This window comes from Dermacentor variabilis, chromosome 8 (genome assembly GCF_050947875.1).
Source record: "Dermacentor variabilis isolate Ectoservices chromosome 8, ASM5094787v1, whole genome shotgun sequence".
NCBI lineage: Eukaryota > Metazoa > Arthropoda > Arachnida > Ixodida > Ixodidae > Dermacentor > Dermacentor variabilis.
In genome coordinates, this window is record NC_134575.1 from 9,655,988 (window position 1) to 9,674,098 (window position 18,111).

General features: G+C 47.0%; 1 protein-coding gene across 1 annotated transcript in view; it reads left to right on the top strand.

The window, feature by feature from the left end:
- The window catches only part of LOC142590820 (glucose dehydrogenase [FAD, quinone]-like), a 134,462-nt gene that overhangs the window by 41,911 nt on the left and 74,440 nt on the right, over positions 1–18,111 (top strand). The window contains exon 3 of the mRNA XM_075703224.1: positions 6,116–6,394. Coding sequence (XP_075559339.1) covers positions 6,116–6,394 — 279 coding nt within the window. The remainder of the gene's footprint in view (positions 1–6,115; positions 6,395–18,111) is intronic.

Consider the following 18,111-nt stretch of genomic DNA (forward strand, 5'->3'; position numbering starts at 1 on the left):
GGCTATGCTCGGTCGCTCGCCTCAGCAGGCTCCGTAATCGGCATTTCATCGTTACTCATCATACGTCACGTTTTTGTGCTAGTGTGCTATGGCGTCAATATTTTCGTTCCTCTTCTGTGACGTAGTAACTGCCGCGCTAGCGATGGGTCTCGACTACGAGAAGGAGTTTTTAATGAGTTTTTGGAGCTGAATTACAATTATTTTGAAATGTTTGCAGCGTCCAATACCTCGTTCTGGGTGTCCTTGCATACGGAAGCAGCCTACAACATGCTTTTTATAGCCTCAAAATTTGGTGTCCCAACCCCTTTAAGCAAGCTGCAAATGAAAGCAAACATTTAGAGCAGCTACAGCTCTGCAATGCTGAACAAAAAATGCAAACATGGTTATTGTGGAAGGCAGACCTCAAAGCTATTCATGAGCGGACAAAATCGTGATATTAATGGGGACCTACGACATTCTGCAACTTCCTGAATAACAATTTTGCAGACATCATGAAACAGAGGGAGCATTTTTCCTGAAGGAGCATGCTGGCTTACTTTTAGAATTGAATGAGATGCAGTAATTCAGGAGACAAGTTATCTTGCCATCTGGAGTTGAATGTTTCCTGCTGGGACCAAGAAAGAAAATCTGGTTTTGATGTGACATTGTGGAAAAGAAATTCAATAATATATTCAGACTGAATGTTTGCCAACACTGCAACGCCTGTTTTAACTGCAACAGTTTTCATTCAAATCGCTTCAGGACATTTCTGCGTTTAATAAATGTTTGAACAGAAGTGTTCAGAGCTGACATTTCCCTTACAAATCTCAAATACTTCCTACTCAGTTCACTGGAAATGAATAAATGCTTCTATTAAAGAATAATCTGAAAGAAATTTGTTATGTATGAGAGAGAACGCCAAAATTTCCTGGTTGCGAGAAGCAGAAATTTGATATAGATAAGTTTTAACACGATATCATCGTCAATAGATCGAAGTTTCTGAAACTACATCTGTTGAAGGGCTAGACGCGGACAGAGTTCAAGCCGATAATCGTACTTCTATATTGTGAGTCGACGAGACAGTTCAGGCGGAGGACGAAGTTGAAGACAGGGGTCCAGTTGATAAAACGTGGGTGCTGGAAACTAGGTGTGTTCTACAACGATTGTATGACGTCGTTTGCAAGCACTCCAAGTTTCGCTGTTGCATCTGTTTCTGACAGCGGGATTGCTTCCTGCACGCCATCTTCATGAGCAGATTGAGCAGCTTCAATGGCAGGCTTTTTTTCATTGAATCCAAAATAAAAGAAAGAGACGTAGTTACTTTATAATGGTGACGGCTACTTCGTTTCGCGCAGCAGAAACAACAATATTTAAAAAGAACATATATAAGAAAATGTAAAGAAACCACGTCATAGGATCAGCAATCCACTGCACACAGTGCCATAAACTCATGAACATATAGATATGAAAGGCAAATGCAAGTTGCCCCACAATGAGTTTCTGAACAAAGTCACAAATACACACACGCGGCCGTGATCTTGCCTGCGATGAGCATAAAAACAAATGAGGAATTACAGAGAGTGGAAATAATGCACGCACACAATACAAAAACCAGTACAACTTGTAAAATACAAGCGCTAATAATTAGAAATAGATGCACGTTATAGAAAGATTGCGTGACTATTGAATTCGATATGTAGTATTTGTTAAGGATTCCTGCGTCTTCACGAACATATTGGATTGCGTGCAATGCTTTTCGCTGTGCTATTTTCGATGGCAATGGACCCCAATTTTGCGAGGGAGAGAGGTCGGTGATGGACAATGGAGTGTAGCTATCGTTCTAGCTGCCGCCATTGCGTCGCGTATTTGGGGGATTTGAGGAATTGATGGCGAACATCCTCATCGTCGTGGCCACAGAAGCAAGCAGGGGAAGAAGCCTGTTTTATGCTATATAGGAAATGTTTGATGTGAATTTCTCCCAAGGCGCAGTCGATGAATTTGTTTCAGTACTTTTTGAAAGTTCTACACCCAGCTGGAACCTGAGTTTAAAGTCCACTTCGTGAACAATTGATTCCTTAGTATTTTCATTTGACCAGGTTGACATAGAAAAGTCTTCCTTTAAGAGGAAGCTTTAGCTCGGGTGCTCGTATCTAAATACATGTAAAATGACCATTCGTTTTCTTCGGCAACCACCGTACCAAATTTGACGAAGTTTCCTCCATTTAAAAGAAAAGCTTAAAATATAGTGACTGTTGGTTTCGAATTTTTAATATTGATTGTAATTTCTTTTAAAAAAAATGGTACAATCGAAAATTTTCAAAAAACAAAACTATCAAGTTTACGACTTTACAACAAATCAGCAACTAAAGATGTTAATACAATTCTGTAAACTGCATCTAATGGTGCATTTGAAGCGGACAAAATTGATATGTTACACATGAATTAAACAATAATTAGCAATATGGAAATACAACTCTTGCAGAACCCGTGCAAACAACGTAATTAATTCACGTAAGATCTAAAGTGACATATCGAATTTGTCCACTTTCAATGTTTTTATGGATGCTGATTACAAACCACGATACCTGTTCTTGATGCGGAGCTATGAATTTGTAAACTTCGTGCTTCTATTCTTTTCAAATCTTCAAAGTTTTGAAAATTGTTGTAACAAAATTCGTGCCCTAAATCGAAATTCCGCATCCAACTGTCACTAGAATTTAACTTTCTCTCTCAAATGCATCAAATTTAATTTAAATTGGTCGAGGGTTTTTCTCAGAAAAACGCATTTGCTGTTTACATGTATTTGAATAGGCCGCGTCGGAGTTGGGCCCGAGCTAAAGCTTCGTCTTAATAATCTCAATATGCGTTTCGTGCCCTTGGTGACAAGGAATGAGTGTAGTTTCTGCATCTTCATGGGCCGATTTTGCTAACGAGTCCGCTAATTGAAGTTGAAGTTGAAGTTTATTTTCACCACCAACAGTACAGTGTGTTGTACACAGAACAGTTGTGGCGTGGAAAGTGGGAAAAAAGCTGCGCTGATGCAGCTTGACTAGCCCCACCTCCCATCCGTACAAGGTAGCAGAACGACAACGCATCAAACTTCATATAGTCGTACAGAATGATAGAAAAATAAACAAAAAAATAAATAGAACGCGTACGATAATTGTCAAATAGACATAAACAGACATATGCGCCCTTAGGTGCCTAAAAGTACATCAATCATTCACGCACAAAAAAAAACCAATGACAAGAAAATTATTGCAAGGTAACCTAACAGTAAGACATACTGTAAACAGAAAGGAGTGCTTTATTTCGACAGAATTTTTCTAGGCTTGTAGCGGATTATTTGAACATGTTGAATAGCTCCCTGCCTGAAAGGACATGCAAGTGATCTTCTGTAAGCTTGAACGTATTGAGTACGGGTGGAATGTTGAATTTTAACATTTGGAGACCATGATTCGTTCGTGTTCGGGTAATGTGCCAGTGTTCAGAATTTCTGATTGGACGCAATGAAATGTTCGGCTGTAAATGCGCCAAACCTGTTAAGTTTAGGCTATTTCAGCGAATTTAAGACCTTAACGACAACAACAACTGATGTTCATAGGCAACACTGAATTTCAAAACCTTAAACTTCATAAGTAAGTGAGATGTATGATCTCTATAGCCTAAATTTGCAACAGCCCGCAAAGCACACTTCTGAAGTGTATATATCTTTTTCTTTGATGTTTGAGTTCCAGATGCCCATACCAACTGGCAGTAGCATAGGTGGGAACTAAAAAGCGCATTAGGAATATGAAGTTTTTGGGGAACCGGCAGAAACGACTGACACCTCCTTAGCATACCTAGGGCTTTTCTTAGCTTAATACATAATTCTTCAATGGGCGAATCCCACAGCATATGTTGATGAAAGATAATACCTAATGTTTTGGCAGTCTCTGAAAGTTCAATTTCAAAATCATTTAGTAGCAGTTTATGCGAGTACTTGCAAGCCGTTCTTTCCGCGCGGAAAAGAACGGCCTTGGTTTTAGAGTTAATTTGTAACGAATTACGACAAGACCATTCGGATAATTTGTGTAAAGTTTCATTAATTACTTAAATCAACTCATCTAGGTTTGCTCTTGTAAAAAATAAGCTCCTGTCATCTGCATAGATGAATACGGCTACGAGTCCGTTGCCCTCTATACCAGCGTGTGCCGGGGCCCACTGTAGTATCACTTCATGTTTTCTTTTCTTAGCCCGAGTTAAACTGTTCAGTACTGCGTATGGTATTCGTGCGTGTGGTTGTCTGTTATCAATATTTTCAAAAGATGCTAAAGCCGATAAGCAGTCCATACAAATTACCTTTGTTGGTGCCTCATATGCTTTGATAAGGTAAGTGGTCTGGATAATCACTACTTCCGCTATTGTTGGTGACGACGTGCGTACTAGTAGACAAGCGTACTCTACCGGTAAGGATGGTATAATATATGCTGCACTCGCAGTTCTTTTTTATTACAGGACCGTCCGAGTAGACGTGAATAGATTCCTGGCACTTGTTAAATGGGTGACGTAACGCTAATTATTTTGCTGGTAATGTGGAAGCGTCGCTGTTATTTTAATCCCTTCGATTGACGTTTCTATTTTCAGCGCCTGCAGGAGCTATGGTGGGTAGCAGGGGTTTGAGTGCCGAAAATATGATCGTGGAAATCGTGATTTATGCTCTTGAAACATGGCTTGTATGTGTGCACCCGGATGGTTCTCTGTCAGAGAGAGAAGTGGGTGCACAGAATGCTGGGTAGAAATTCTGAAAAGATGTCGGCATGTTTACAGACTGCGAATTATGGTGAAATGTGGTTCCCGCGCTTCTGCAGTAGTGAGTAGACTGGATGTAGCTTGCAGGACTCCTAGACACACTCGCAAACTCCGAGCCTGCAACACCTGTAGACAGTGGAGGGACGTCGCCGATAATTTGTGCAATACAGTGGCGGAGTAAGCAATTCTGTGACGGACAAGTGCTGCGTGAAGGTTAAGTAGGGATAGAGTTGCTCCACCCCACTTCGTTCCTGCGGTTCTGCGGAGAACATTTATTACACAACCAATTTGGTCCTTCAGGTCCTCCATTACGCCACATTGGCTGGGGAGCCACTCAGATATGACATCGTGTTTTTGTTCCACGGGGCGGTGAAGGAGCTCTCGGATTTCTAGAACTAGTTGTTCGTAGGGTCCACTGGTTGGCAACAAGCTGACTCACATCACTCACGACCTTAAGATGACCGCAAGTAAAGTCGAATACATGATGATGAAGATCATCCCTAGCCCAACGAACTGCGAAAGTATTTTCATCCTGAATGTCTACAGTAGTCCCAAAGCTCCAAGACAACGCTTCAATGCCCTAATCACTAAGGCCACGCAACTAGCGCGCGACTCCCCTTTGATCATAGCTGGTGACTTCAACGCACCGTACCACACCTGGCGCTACCCATATAACACTAACAAGGAGGAGGACCTCTGGCGTGAGACTATAAACCTAAACTTGATGCTAGTCACGGACCCAGCGTTCCCCACCAGATGCGGCACATCGTCGAGCCGTGACACGACACCGGATCTCACCTTTGTCAGGAGCATTGCAGCGGTCAAGTGGACGAACCTTGGGGTAGACTTTGTAGCGACCATTATATCTTGGCCACGCACCTCCAAGTCGAGCAGAAGAGACAGCGCATGTTCCAGTACATAGACTGGGACAAATTTCGCAAAATTAGGGAATAGCGAACGGAGAGTGAGGACAAGACTAGCCTCGAACAATGGGTTGTACAGGTTAGACACGATATCAAAGTCACCACCAAAGAGGTTTGTACCGACCTCCCAGTGAAACAGATCGACAGCCGTCTGGCTCACCTGTTGGAGGCCAAGCAGTCCCTCCTCGCCAGATGGAAAGGACAACGGCTCAACCGCAGGCTCGGAAAGAAGATATCGGAAATCAACAGAACTATAGAGGAACACTGCAGAGCCTTCTCTAAACAGCAACGGGATGAGGTGTGTAACTCGATCGACGGGCTGATGCGCAACGGGGGCACCTGGAACCTCCTAAAGCATCTCCTCGACGAGACGAACACTAAAACCAACCAACGCAACACACTGCCGCGCACTCTACACACAGCCAAGCGAGAATATTCGAGCAAGGAAATTTTATCAATACTCGTGAAGAAGTACCGATCAGTCGCATCGGGCCCTACACCACCTTACCCTGACTACGAAGGCTCCGAGAACCCCGAGCTCGACGCAGAATTCGGGATTGAGGAGATCAGACAGGCGCTCCATGCCCTCAACGGCAGACCGGCTCCGGGTCCGGGCAAGATAACAAACAAAGCTCTACGGAACCTGGACGAGAAGTCCATCGAATACCTAACGGACAACATTAACGAAGCATGGAGCAGTGGTAAGGTTCCGGAAATGTGGAAATCGGCCAATACCATTCTCATCCCCAAGCCAGGCAAGCCGCCCAGCCTGGATAACCTCCGCCCAATTTCGCTCACATTGTGCGTGAGGAAGGTTGCTGAGCACGCAATCCTAAACAGGCTTTCACGCTACCTGGAGGACCACGACATTTACCCACGCATGATTGGCTTCAGGGTCGGACTCTGGACGCAGGACGCGATGAAGCTCATCACGCATCACATTATGGACTGTAATACGCGGTACACGACAGTCACACTAGGTATAGATCTGGAAAAGGCCTTTGATAACATTCTTTATTCGTTCGTTTTAAATACAATCTCGAGCCTTAACCTGGGGAAGCACTTTCATTCCTACACGAGATCTTTCTTGTCAGACAGAGAAGCCACCCTTAAGATCGGCGACCTGACTTCAGACATGATCAAGCTGGGGTCTAAGCGGACGCCACAAGGGGCAGTCATATCCCCAACCCTCTTTAACCTCGTCATGATTGGTCTATCCAGGACACTCTCTGCTATCGATGGTATTAGTCATACCATATACGCAGACGACGTTACCATCTGATGTACGGGAGGTAGTGACGGACAGGTAGAGAAGGCCCTGCAAGAGGCGATTGATGCTACCGAGAGATACCTTGAGTCCACGGGCCTTCGGTGCTCACCGCACAAGTCGGAACTGTACTTTATCGACCCAAGCGCAGAGGCCCGAAACCAAAGGGATGGAAGCCACTCGCCGAATACGACATAAAACTGCGCACAAACGACGGAGGCTATATTCCGAGGGTGGATTCTATCCGGATTCTCGGCATGATGGTAGAGCCGAGTGGTTCAAACAACCAGACAGTGCTGCTACTCGCTAAGAAGACGGACAATGCCATCAGACTAATCAGAAGAGTGGCCAACCGGCAGCAAGGCCTCGGAAAAGATAACCTCGTGAGATTGGTACATGCGTTCGTAATGTGTAATTTCACTTACGTCGCGGCCATGCACAACGGGCAAAGATCGGAGCGGGATAAGCTCAACGCATTAATCAGGAAGGCAATCAAGAGAGCTCTCGGCCTCCCAATATACACTCACACGGAACGCTTACTTCAACTTGGCATGCATAACACGCTAGAGTAAATAGCGGAAGCACAGGAGAGGGCCCAGTTCTTCAGGCTATCTACCACACAAGCTGGAAGACACATCTTACAGGAGCTGGGCGTTCCCCCCGCAGCAATCAAAACAGAGTTCTGCAGCATGCCTCGAGAGCAGCGGGACCGCATCACTGTCGCCCCGATCCCACAAACTGTCCATCCAGAACACAACGTGGGAAGACGTCGGGCGCGCGCGAAGGCTCTCCTGGAAAAGGCTCGTCAACGCGCTTCGGAGAACAGTTTCGTAGACGCAGCGCGCTACGCCGACGGACAGGTCTTCGCTGTAGATAGCGTAGATCATGAAAGGCAAATAACGAACGCAATCTCAATTCGGACGACGCCCTCTGAGATCGCAGAGTAGGCTGCAATAGTGACCGCCTCAATGGACCACAAGAGGACATCAATCACAGTGACTCGATATCAGCTGTTAGGGCATTTGCCAAAAGAACCATATCCGAGCTGGCCCTAGGGATACTAGGGAGCAAGGAGATCAAGCCACACAGATTGATCTGGTTTCCAGCCCACATGGGACAGATCGAGGGTGCCCCGCCCAACCTCAATGAGTCGGCACACGGAGCTGCGCGAGAGTGATCATCAACCGAGTAGCTACCGGGCAGCGTGACGCTGGGGGTACTGACAATCGGGACTCTCCTTCTTCGAACACCGAAATTACTAAGCACTTTTACTTGGCTCGGAGGATCTACCCCCTCCCACATTGCAAACTCAATAGACCTCAGACTTTGACACTAAGGATTCTACAGAAGGGCGCATACCGAAACCCCCTACTTCTTCACAAGACGTACCCCGAAATTCAGACAACAAATACATGTGCACTATGCAAGGACTTAGCGAACTTACCTCACATGCTCTGGCGATGTCCCGCGTTACGCGGCGATGAAACCAACATTTCTTCACGTTGGGATGCGGTCCTACACAGCGCCAACATCGAAGAACAGTTATGGGCTGTTCAACGGGCCCGTGACGCGGCGGAGAGGCTCGGCCTCTGTCCCGACGTCGGAGCGCATCGCTGCGTGCTTGTGCGCGCCCTAAAGGACCCTAATATAGCTTTTTATCCATCCATCCATCGATCCATCCATCCACTTCACAAGGCAGAAAGCAAGCAATGTACAGCAGCCTCATATAGTTACTCTCGAATTATGCGAGAGGTAGTTCCTCTCGAATTATGCGAAGTGCACTGCAAGGAGCACCAAGCTCCGCGGATGTCTATGTCGTCCGGAGGGTTGTCTTGAACTTCAAGGTGGCGACTGTCGCAACTCTCTGCGCTTACTTTATTTATTTTCTCATAGATTTTACGTGACTTTCAGCACAGATGATAGCGTCGTGATAATTTAAGACGAAAGCTTGAGCTCGGTGCGAACTGGCATTAATAATTTATTCATTGGATTCATTTAGCCGCTTGAGATGACTCCGGGGTTTTTCGAGACGCCGTAGGGGAACGACCTGAATTAGTTTTGACCGTCCGGAATTCTTCAACGTGCAAGGTTCACGAGTGTTATTGAATTTCGCCTACTACAAAATGCCGCCGTCGCGTCCGGGAATCGAGCGTGAGAACGCGTACTCAGCAGCACAGCGTCATGGCCGCTGAGCAACTGTGGCGGGTCACAAGTCTGTCGTTAGACAAGCGCTGAATTGTTTTACATAAAAAAGTCTTGGATCTAAGAAATAAAATGTTGAACTCACGGGTGGAAGTCAAAGCGTTATTCAGGGCTCAAAATTTTACAAGAATAGTTGGGAAACAGAGCGAGAAAAACATAAATTAATATTGACGCCCACTTTGTGCAGGAAATGTACAACTGGTGACATTCACTTCAATCTTCCGCAGTCATTCAGTCACGCATTTTGATATTAATGGACTCTTCATGCTACAACTTGCACTGCGGCTGCCGTTGTCGATATGCTATAATCACCGCCCTTCTTTTTTCCATTGAACCTGCTTTCAGCGCTGCACATTTTGAGACTGATTGTTCTCTGTAGCGAGGATCACTCGCCACTATGCTAGCAAGTGGTTGCTTGCAGACCATTGTCGTAATAAATCATTTTAAATTATGCCGACCTCGTAGGCAATCGCAGCAGTCGGCGACAAAAACTTGGCCACAATTCTTAAGAACAACAAACCTACCAAAACGGTTTTAGCCTTAACTCACGTTCGCTGTGGCGCTTATGTGCATAACGTGATCACGTGCTGTGATTGCCTGCGATGATTGTTACCGATTGTGGTCGTGTGTATGTGCCCTGTAACTGTCTCCCCTTTCCTCTTATTTTTGTAGCTGCCCTTACTCCATCGACCAGTGAAGGGTAGCAAACTGAACTGCCATGCAGGAATGAAATAATTAGCAGGCAAAATTGCGCAACAAGCAAGAAGTGAAATGAGTCGGTCCAACACGTTATCGTCCCCTCAGAGCACCACTTTGCAGGCAGAGTAACGACAGACCAGCTGAACAAGCAAGCATCGATTAAAATTTACCGGGAACGAAACATTCTCGGCCAACACGCCGAGTCGCAGAGGCCACGTGTTCAGTCGCCATTTTGAAGGAAAATGCGAAAGGAATGGCTCCACGGAGAGTCGGCTTGCCAAAGTTGGCTTTGTGACGTTGTGCTGCCTCCTAGTTTATTCCCACCTCCATGGTTAGTGCCCACTCTTGCTTTTATCACCCATTCAAAGACTTTACGGCCGCCATTACTGCGTAAGATGAGACCAACCTGCAGGAGCCTCCTTGCCGTCGCGATGCCGGCATCACCGTCTCTGTCTAAACTGGACAACGACGCCACGTGTCGCCTCTGCATTCTGACGGGCGCTTCGTCCTCTGTTACCAGAAATTCATTTGAACTCATAAAGTCACCCTATTTCAATAAATTTATGTCACCAAAGGAGGGAAAACGACCTCGGGAGAATTCGATTACATTTGACGAAACAACTCAACCGGAACCTCATGCCAAGACGATGAGGCGCTTTCAGAGTACACATCTTGACTTTAAGAGGCCGAGAGTGAACTCACGCTTATCTCATGTCACCCTCATTATTGAGGGTGATGTGTGGTCTGGAAGGTGGCCAATATACGAGGTCGGGTCGGGCAATCGATGTCTAACGTACCTACTTTATTGCGTTCTTACGAATAAGCTTTCCCAACACGATGCATGATCCAGAAGTACATGTTACTGGACTAGTCGGTTCATATTGCTGAGTAGACCATAACAATGAACGCTTTGGCGTGATGATAAAGGAAGAAGGACAGAAGGCGAATTCTCTTGTTCCCTTGGCGTTCTTGTTCCTTGACGCTTCCGTTGTTCTCTTCCGTCCTTCCTTGTTTGCGCGAAAGAGACCATTTTTATGGTCTGCTCAGCAACGTTGTATGATGCCTCTGATACCGGATGGCTCAGAAAACATAATACAATTTAAATGTGATACTTTTTTAGAAACAGCGAGTTAAAAGCAGTACGCTTCGGCTGCGGAGCTTGCAAAGTCAAGGCGCCTTATGCAGCAGGTAATTCATGCTGTGCCGGGATGAGCGAGAAGACCATTTAATGACGCAAAAACAACGATACGGGAGCGAGCGTGCGTCACTTACTCGTTGTCTTCAAGCACATTGCATTGCAGTATGAATGGCCATCTCGCACCCCTAGCCACACCTAAATGTACCCGCCATGGTGGTGTATCGGCTTTCACGTTGCGCCACAACGCACGATGACGCGGGATCAAATCCCGGCAACGGTGACCGCAATTCGACAGGACCGAAATGCAAGAACTCCTCTATACCGTGTATTTGGGTAGGCGTTAAGGAACCCCACGTGGTCAGAATGCATCCGCAGTCCCCACTACAGCGGGCCTCATAATCATATCGTGGGTTAGGCACGCAAAACCCCTGAATTAATTTTAGAAAGTTCTAAATGTAGACATTTGTAGTCATCTGCATGCATATGTTCGTAGGTCATACATTTGCAGACGTATCTAAATGTCGGAAATCATGATACGAAACTTTACATAGGAACGAGGCATCTTAAATATCATGTACTCCTTTGTTCTAGAGAAGCGGATAAGCACCTAGACAACTCCGGAGATATCTGCTCTCAAATTTGGATATCCTCGATCATTGGACCCGACTTAACCCGAGATTTACACATGATGTTGAGGTCAAAATTGTGGCGCTCACATGCAGTTCATAGCAGTTGCTAATATTCAGCTCAACCTACTTGTACATGATACTGTGAGCATGATGACAAATTGAAATCGAGGCCAGAACCATGTGTTTGTCACAGCCTAGGCGACAGAACTACTATGGCTGAGGTGCAAGTTCGACGCGAAAGTTTCTTCCAGAAGCTTAACCGACGCTTCTCCGCTCTCTTGTTTCTCATTCACATGCGAACGCCACACGCGTGGTTGCGCATCGCCGATATTGCTCTAATGTTTATGTAACTCTGTAGATGCGGTGGCGGGTGTCGTTTTCTGCGTGCGAGAACAAATAAGATCCTCACTGGGCTATTTACACCCACTTGTAGGTATTTGTATCGTCGCAGCTTTTGCTTTTAGGATGCGACTGAAAGGGCGTCGAATTTTCCGGCGGTCAGCACGACTTTCAGATATGAAAGCCTGGCCTATGAGCCAGACCTTTGTGGTGATATTTTGAATCGCACGTAGTTGTTTGAGCCAGTATAAAGCTAGCAGCACTTGTTCTTTTCTTTTTTTTTGTTCACATGATCAGGAGTTAATCATGAGCTCTCACACGTCAGCAAGGAATACGTGTAGTCTGAAGCACGGGAGTTTGGTATTCTTTAAAGGTCATACAAATATTCTTCAAAGGTGGGGCCTTCAGCTTTTCTTATGGTGATTCCACTCCAAGTTATTTTATTTATCCATGCGCACTGTGCATAGAGAACGTTGAGCTAAATCGACACTGTGAACCAGTTCATGAACAGTTATAGATCTCCTGCTGTCACTAATTATGATGGACTGCCCAATAGTGCTTCAAAGTAATGCGATTTTATTCGAAAGCTCTGCAGATTGCAATCAGCGAAGGAAAAAGTGTTAGGATGATGAATTTTGCACTCTTTAATGAGTCCGCATAATCACGGAAATTAAGTGTCATGTGTAGCATACGGTCATCCCCATGGGATGCTTTTCATAAGAACGATTGGTTCACCGGCTGAAAGCCCGCGCACATGATAACTGTTGGCTGCAAGCATGTTGAGAAAAAAACAAACAACTATTATTTTGTCATTGCCCACAAAACGTGGCACATGGTAGTGTTTCTTAAAATATGGCTAAGCTTTTATCAAGGTAGTCCTGCGTAGCCATTTTTAACACGCTGGACCGAATTACTCCAGCGTGCTAAGTGATATTGTGTGCGCCGGGGTTTATACTTATCCGAAGCTCATTCAACGCGCGTTGTTTCTTCCTCGACACCAATTGACAAAACCCGCCGCGATGGCTTAGCTTCGTTGTGTTGCGCTGCTAAGCACGAGGCCACGGAATCAAATCCCGTCCGCGGTGGTCGCATTTCAATGGATCAAAATGCACATACACCCGCGTAGTGTGCATTGGGTGCTTATTGAAGAATCTCAGGTGGCCAAAATTAATCCGTACTTCCCACTAGCCTCGCAATCAGATTGTGGTGTTGGCAAGTAAAACCCCAGCATTTATTTATAATTTAACATTGGACAGAAATGGCAAAAAAGAAGTCGGGTCCACGGATGTGTATACCACAGCAGGCTGAGATGACTCCTTATTCCATCGAAGCAGAGCTCTATCAGAACGATATGAAAACACTGAACCTCAACCCGAACCAAAGCCATTAATATTGTTTTTCGGTTCAATACCATGATTGTAAGGCTGATATGCAATGGCGTTTCGCGTCCTGAGTGCGCCAGAGAAAGTGAAAGGCGACAGCTTCCGACTTGGCACACAGCCAAGAAGGCGGGACCACGGCCTGGCGAGCATAGGCAGCGACGACACGCTGGATGTACTGATGCACCATCAATCTGCTGATCAATAATCACCCGCCTTCGTTCAGGCTATGGTCGCGCAAGAGGGCAAGAAAGGGGGGAAGAAAAGATAAGTAAACTGTCATGGTAACTTGTACAGATCATCTAACACTACTGGGGCAGAGCACACTGGGTCACAGCAGCCAGTTTTGGAGCCATCCTTGGCGTAAAACGGGGAGAGGTCAATGCTCGTTGGCTCTTCAATACGAACCATTCTTCTTCGAATCAAGCCAGTTTTTGCGGTGTATTCAGGCCTTGTCTTGGGTCGATCCGGAAGATGTAAAAAATGCCTAAATATATGTGCCACTGGGGCCACAAGGCATGTTCCCCAGTTCAAAGAACCTCTTTCACCCCAACTTGTGTGTGTGTCAGTGGGTATGTGCCAGTCTCCAAGGAACCTCTTCTGCGCAAACTTGGGTATGTGCGACTGGGTGTGTGCTACTGCGGCCACTTGATATGTGCCACAGGATATGTGCCGCTATTCGAAGAACCTGTTGACATTACCTTGGGTCAGTGGATGTCCCGACAAGAACACCTGTGTTACGACATCTGTTGAAACATTTGTACTCCCAGGCGTTGTTCTCTTGATTGTATTGCCAATTAATATACACTGACAATACAATCTCTCTCTCTGTTCCCAGCAACTGCAGTTTAGGTAAACGCAATATTTACCGAGGAACGTTGGCGGTAAACACTATGAATGAAGGCGACCTTTATGATAGAAACGCGACTTCTTGCGTGGGCCGAACTCAGAGGTGTTGCCCAGCCGCGCCAAAATAATGACATAATAGAAACCTTAAAATTATTTTTTCGCACTTATAATGTTTAAGTCTTAGCAAATTTTACATAACAGGCATGCGCTGTCAGTGTTTTATATTATGACATTTGTGGGCTGTCGTTCTCAAAATCCCGAACGAAGAAGGCATTCAAGAATACAGAAAAGGTATGAGCAACTTTATTAATAGTGTAGCGGCGCGACTATCGCCTCTAGAGCAGGCGAAGAAGAAGGTGAGCTCACGTGCAGGTAGCGCGAGGATAGAATACGCTAGCCCGCTCTACCTGGGCAGCAGCGGTATCTGCTGCTCCCGATTGTCTTTCTGTCCGACGAGTTCAACGAGTCCTCGAAGAGCGGCGTTGTTCCTGAAGAACGGGAGATGGCCTGCACGGTGCTCATTCCCAAGCCCGGCAAGGCCCTAACATCGAGAACCTCAGGTCGATTTCTCTAAATTCCTGCGACGGCAAGTCCTGGAGCACGTCGTCCTCAACATGCTAAATGGGTACCTCGAAGACAACCATGTTTACACGTACAACATGATCGGCTTCCGCGTCGGTCTGTCGACACAGGATGCCATGAAACCAACCAAGCATGAGATTGTGTATGGCCGCTCCAGAGATGTCAAGGCTCTGCTCGGTCTAGACCTGGAGAAGGCTTTCGACAACGTGCTCTACACATTCATCGTAAAGACAATTTAGGCCTATGCCTCGGTTCCAGATTCCACAGCTACGTCAGCTATTTCTAACGGACAGGAAGGCCGATCTTCGCATTGGGGACTTCCGCTCCAACGATGTGCCCCTCGGAGGACAGAGCACTCCTGAGGACGCCGTCATTTCCCCCACACTGTTTAACATCTTTATGACTGGTCTTTCCGAGAGGTTGGCACACGTCGACGACGTCAAGCACACCATCTACGTCGACTACATCACCTTATGGTGCTCCGGCGGCTGCGAGGGCAGAGTCGAAGAAGCCATGCAGGAGGCGATCGACGTGATCGAGGAGTATCTCCGCCCCACCGGACTTCGATGCTCCCCCGCCAAGTCTGAGCTTCTGCTTTACAGAAAAGAGAAGGGAGGCAGACCCAAAGATTGGAAGCCCGTCTCCGAAAGCAGCATCAGTCTTCGCACTTGAGACTGGGGGTGATAACCAAATTCGACGTTATTCGGGTCCTGGGAATGTTTGTCGAATTCAATGGCAGGAACTGAACGGCTCGCGGCAAGATCATCGCAAAGACCTACAACGCTTCCTGCCTCGTTCGCAGAATTGCAAACCGGCACCGAGGCATGAAGGAAAACAATCTCCTCAGGCTTATCAATGCATTCGTACTGTGCCACTTCACGTACACGATTTCTATGCACAATTGGCTCAGAGCGGAGCGAGAGAAGCTCCACGCTCTCATCCACAAAGTAGTCAAGAGGGCTCTCAGGCTACTCATCAGGACCCATACCGAGGATCTCCTCAAGCTGGGGGTGCATAACACCGCCGAGGAGATTGCCGAATCCCAAGAACGCGCGCAACTCGGTCGCCTGAGCACTACAGCGGTAGGTAAACGCATCCTAGAAGGGATGGGTTACAACCATGCGGGATTCCCGATGATCAGTACCTCGATCCCTAGGTGCATTCGAGACAAGTTCGAAGTAGCTCCTGCGTCCCGAAACATCCGTCCCGTCCACAAAGAGGGCAGACGTAAGGCCAGAGCAGCAGCCGTCCTCAAAGAGATCAAGCAACGAGACATTAGAGCAAGCTTCGTCGACGCCGCGCAGTTCAGCGTTGGGATGACCTTTGCCGTCATTGTGGTCGACTCCAGCGGCCACATTTCGAATAGCGCCTCTATTCGCACTTCAGACTCGGTAGTCGCCAAACAAGCCGCCATCGCCCTCGCCCTGCTAGATGGTCATGGGTCCGAGATTAATAGCGATCAATAGCGATCAATCCGATAGTTGCATCGCCAAGCAAGCTGGTCGTCTTCTTAGCAGCTCGAGTCCATATGCTGTCAGGCATCATTCAATCCACTAGCTTCCCGCTCACGTACGGTCGGTCGAGGGTGCTCCCCCGAACCTCAATGAGCCTGATCACGAGGCTGTGCGTGACCTCACCGACCACACTTCCTCTGTAAGGAGCGCCGGCTCCCCTCCTCCCTACGGCCGCAGGGACGCTCCCGCTACTCACAACGAGATTATTAAATTCTTCTACATGTCTAGAGGGGCCTTTCCACCCCCTCACCCCAAGCTGAATAGGACACAAGCCGTTTCGCTTAGACTTCTACAGACCAGCACATATCCGTGTCTGTCCGTTCTTCACGAGGCTTACCCCGACGTGTATCGCGACGACGCCTGCCCGTACTGCGGGCGGACCTCCACTCTAACACACATGCTCTATGAGTGCGGGTCGATATACCCCAAGTTCATCAAGGAGGAGTGGGACTGGCTTCTGCGTAGCCGCACGCTAGAAAAGCAAATCCTTGATGTCCGGCGTACCCGCGACCGGGCCGGTGGGCTAGACCTGCCGGTCCCGACGTGGGAATAGCCGGGCGCACGGCGAGTTCGCGTCCCCGCCGGACCTGCAATAAAGTTTCCTCACTCACTCACTCGTTCACTCACCATGGCTGACCGGCCTAAATAAACCGCGGCCACGGCGGCTACGGCTTCCTCTATATATATATATATATATATATATATAGACGGCAATTTTCGCTCCGGCACAACTGCGCCGATGCCGACACCGGATTCTCTGCGGTACGGGGCCCTTAACCCTATCGCGTTAGCCGTTTAGAGGGATAGGCCTAAGGCGCTGTTGGCGCTTATGAGAACTGACTTGTCTGTGATGATGATGATTTATTGGCAGCCCCTTTGAAACGGGGCGGCGACAGATAGTCATCTAGCCTGCTTGAGGTACTCAGATAGGTTATGCATTCCTTTCATTCTCGTGTAAAGGGTTTATTCGGGTCTTAGAGCAGCAGCGACAAACGCAGCACCAGAAGGTAAGGCGCAGCCAGATAGCGAATTGTGTACAAGCCACGCGATGGCAATGGGGCTTTCAGCCTGCCGATCTTCATCGTCACATTACCATTTCGGAACACATCTCTTTAATCGTTTTTCTCACTTCCTCAAAACTTTACTATCTACCTTATACTGTTGCCTATGCCTGCAGCGGATCCGGTCGTATGAATCTCTACTCTGAATCTTTTTCTACCAATACCCTAAACGTTTCTTGCTTATCTCGACTACGGACTGATCGATGCTTCCTTCCACTTTAAATCCAAGCGCTTCTGTAAGGTATACCTTAGCAACAGGTCTCACTGGGTGAATTCCTTCGCATTCCATTAGGATGGGCTGGAGGGACTACCGATTTTGCTGCACACACATGCATCATCTAGTTCGAGTATTTGCTCCGGCATGTTTTGGTCTTTGGGCAACCACCTGGAGCCTCAAAAGCAAGGCATTTCCCTTCGTGTTATTGTGCATATTCTCTTATCTAATTTCTTTCTTCTCATTCTCGTAAATCTTCATGATCTTTTCTTTTTTTTGTTTCTGTGCAGTGTGGGGGGTGTGTCCGCTAGTGAGAGACAGTTTCTCCACATCATCTACCGCCTTTTCAGTCCCCAACCTTCGATACAGCTTCTACCCTCCTTTCCATCTCGAAAATTTACGACTTTAGCTTGAGCTGGGATTGCCGAGCTGTTTGGCGAGGTTAGCTGAGGTTGAAAGAGCTGTTCAATGCTCATAAGCACGTCAGAGTTATCATTGCAATGACGCAGCATGCACACGCACGATATTTAATTGGCAGCAGGCAT